This window comes from Gavialis gangeticus, unplaced genomic scaffold (assembly GCF_001723915.1).
Source record: "Gavialis gangeticus isolate Ggan-Ray unplaced genomic scaffold, GavGan_comp1, whole genome shotgun sequence".
Classification (NCBI taxonomy): Eukaryota; Metazoa; Chordata; order Crocodylia; family Gavialidae; genus Gavialis; species Gavialis gangeticus.
This window is the reverse complement of record NW_017729034.1, coordinates 21,898,495-21,902,209: the sequence shown is the minus strand read 5'-3', so window position 1 is coordinate 21,902,209 and position 3,715 is coordinate 21,898,495. Positions and strand designations below refer to the sequence as shown.

At 45.0% G+C, this 3,715-nt stretch overlaps 1 protein-coding gene across 1 annotated transcript in view; it reads left to right on the top strand.

The window, feature by feature from the left end:
* Positions 1-351: 351 nt before the first annotated feature.
* The window catches only part of FAM179A (family with sequence similarity 179 member A), a 60,014-nt gene continuing 56,650 nt past the window's right edge, over positions 352-3,715 (top strand). Inside the window, 4 exon segments of the mRNA XM_019527669.1 lie at positions 352-420; positions 422-497; positions 1,851-1,985; positions 2,641-2,832. Of these exon segments, the coding sequence (XP_019383214.1) occupies positions 352-420; positions 422-497; positions 1,851-1,985; positions 2,641-2,832 (472 nt within the window).

The following is a 3,715-nucleotide window of genomic DNA, read 5'->3' as shown; positions in this document are numbered from 1 at the left end:
TATTTCAAAGATTTAATAACAATTGCTTCTGCTGCTCTCTGGATGCTCCTACTTCAACCCTCCCAGGGATAACACCCTGCCTCTGTATTGTCCTTTCTCCTCACCCCATAGGCTAGATATGGACCTGCTGACAACAGTTTCTTCAGAAGTACTCAAACTGCCTGCAAAAGGGTTTGCCAACAGGTGGTGAATGTGCAGTTCAAATATGGCTTTGAGCCATTGGGCTTGTGATTTTTACCTTCTTCTTTGATTTTGCCAGCTTTCTAACATGTGCCAAGCAAGAATATTATTAGGCAGCTCTCAAGGGAATGAAGTTTGGCACCTGTGTTAGTGGTGGTGGTGTTTTTTTCCATGCAGGCCTCTGGACGTTACAGGAAGCCAGTATCACGACCACTGTTACAAGCCGGTTGAGTGCAGAGCACTACAGCAAACAGCCTCTCAGCTGAAAAGAGGTCTTTTGTCCACACTCATGGCAACCTATGGGGATTTCACAGCAGGTAAAAGACTGGAATTGACCATGGCAGGCAAGGTTCTTTGAGTAGATGTGATATCTTTTATTAGACCAACTGAGTAGTTGGAAAAAAGTTCTCAGCAAGCTTTCAAGCAGTTGCCCTTTGTCAGGCATAGGGCATCTCTGCTGTTCTGAGACTCCAAGGAATGAGAGAGGCTAGAAGTGTGGCAGGATGTCAGTGAGAATGTAAATAGGTAGAAATTAGGAGAATGAAAGGTAAAGCAGGAAAGGCAGGTTGAGGGGAGGAGGTGGGGGGAAGCAGGGGGAAAAAAGCCAAAGGTGAGTAAGGGAGACTCTACAGAGGTGGTATTTGAAGGTAGAAAAGTTTTGCAGAGAAAACATCTCCACCATGGGGCTTCCTGCAGTTCAAGTTGCTCAGCGTTTGCCCAGAGGAAATTAACTCCCAAAGGCTTGTGTCCTGCCTCAAGAACACCAATGCCTATGGTACATGTACAAACTCTATATGGCGAGATAGGCAGTAGGGCTTCTGGCTGTACTGGGTACATTTGGCAGCCTTTTTGTACACTCAGAAGGCTGTCAGTGCCTTTCAATGTCAGGGTATTTAGGCCTGACCTGGGATGTGGAAAGCATGGGAAATGGTGGTCAGGATGAACAATGGGGAAGCATCTTTCCAGACTTTGTACCTTCCATGGTATCATGGATTTGGAAAGCTTAATTCAAACTTTATTTGGGTGTATGTTGTCTTGTGGAATCTTTGAGATGAAAAGTGGAAAGGATAGTAGAGAGCATTTTTTTGGAACTAGACGGGATGGAAATGGAGAAGTAAGGGACAGGGGTGAACAGTTGAATGAATAATCTGTATTATGGAAAGAAGTTTGTCACATACGACTTCCACTTCTAACTGAACACAGATCCTTTTCCCAGCTAGAAACATATGAGTTATTAATTGTGTCTTTTTTATTTTAATAGGATCTCTCCTGGGGAGAGGGGAACAGCTGAGGTTTAAATTATGGAGACGCACAGAATTTTGGAACTTGTTTTGTGAACTCCCTCCAAACTGAATTTTGTAAAAGTCTCTCCTGGTGAAGGGGTAGTTGAACCTTCAAGATGGGAGGAGAGAAAGCCTAGGTCTTTGGGTGGACCATTAACAAGGATTTATGTAATTTTACAAGGCAGTCAGATACCACAGCAATTAGCTTGATATAAATGCCAAGCTAGATAAGATGGACTGAATCCAAAGGGAATTTTGCATGAGCCAGGTCCCTAGATTTAGCTTGGTGTATCTGACTATAATGCATGAAAAGGATCAGTCTTTTTTTTTTCTCTTCTTTTTTTGAATGCTACATGCTTGTGTAATTTTCCTGTTGTTGTTTTATAGCTAAATTCCAGGCCCCTGTTGCGGTGTACTGTGGGAGTGTCCCCAAAGTCAAGCCCAGATGCAGGTCATTGCGAGGGGGAAGTGTCGATTCAAATTTGCAATTATGTGGAAGCAGATGGACAACAGCAGAAGAAGGTAAGGACCCATGGTCCAGGCCAAATGGAAACCTAAGCCTCCAAACCTGACTGCAGGGGATGAGGGATGCTCTAACAGCTCTGCTGTCCAAATCAACCTTTCTAGTCTTCATTTGCCACGACAAGTCTATATGTTCGTTTCAGACTGCAGAGGCTTGCTGAGGGCAGAGGTGTAATCACCCCTCCCTCCTCTCGAACCCCAGCCAGAAAATAGTAAGAAGCTCAATGATTAGGGGGGTCAGTCCTAATCCTCAGACCATGTGTCTGGATTCCTATGAACCAAAACCAGCACCACTGCTGGAATCCCAGTTCTCAGTCTCAGAAGCCAAAGACCTTAAGATGGTATTCCCCACTCATAGTTCGAGCTGGTGCCTTTATTCTCTCCTTCCAGGCCAGACAATCCAGGTACTAGATTCACAATATTTTTTTTATCTGAACCCAACCTAAAAATCAATTGCCTTATGAAACTAGAATAAAACAGCTGCCCAGAATAGACTGACTGATTAAGAATGAGGTTGACTTGCTCAACCCTTCTCTTCCATTTGGTTTTTCAGTCTCTCTTCAGTCTGTATTAAATGCTCAGATGAAGAAGCAATCTTGTATATGGGGTGGAGATGGGAATCCACCTTATTCCAGGGCCATTTCCCCTCTGGTAGGTTGGGACAGCCAGAGCAGTCTTCAGCATCTGGACACTGCAGCCCCAGGTGATGCGTCTCAGATTCCCTGTTCAGCCTTGAAACATGATCCCAGAGAACTGGAGGTGAGCAGTGCAGCCATGGAGACTTCCCAAATCAAGGATAAGCTCAAGAAGAGGAGGATGTCTGAAGGCCTGTTGGCACCACCCAAAGGTAAAACTGCATTTGTCTGCTATCCCTGATGATACAAAACCTTTCCATGCTACTGATAAGTGCTGAACTCAAGTTCTAGCAATGTCCTGGGTGTACCCAGAACACTGGTGTGATGTACAGATCCTATTTGAGAAGGGAAATGCAATATTTTGGAGGGACACAAATGAGAAGGATCTGGTTTCTGGAAAGAAAAAAAGACAAGTACTCATCCCTGAACATATTACTGCTTGATGTAATGAAGCTTTACAACTCTGGAGCCAGTGCTTTGGTTGGATTGTCTTTTCACCTTGTACCTGGCATCCTAATCCTCCTCGCTTGCTCTGTTTCATTTGCCTGTTTTAGCTTTTCTGTTGCTCCCCGGGAGGTGAAATTTTGGTTTATGACATGTCTTAATCCATGTGATTCCAGATCTTTCACCTTTCAAATAGGAGAGAGGATCCTAGAGAACCTTTGTGTTCCTTCGGGTGTCTCATTGGGGATGCCAGGGTCTAACTGTCCTCAGCTGCAGATGGCTGTGGGCTTTCCACCAGAATGTGTTCAAAGAAGCACAATTCTTACCCTTTGGTTGGGTACAAGTTTCTGAGAAAACTACCTCATTGGGAGTTCAAATTCAGTTACTTTGGTTCTAAAATGCTGCTTCTCTTTTTCAATATGTGCCCAGAGGAGGCTACTTGGATGGTTAGGGGCCTGCAGGTAAGGCCCTATGGGGAGAGATTGAGGGGCCTGGCTCTCTTCAGCCTCCCCAAGAGAAGGCTGAGAGGTGATCTTGTGGCCATCTACAAATTCATCGCAGGGGGCAGCAAGGAATTAGGAGATGGTCTGTTTACCAGGGCGCCCCTGGGGGGTGTGTGACTAGAAACGGTCACAAACTGACAGGAAGCAG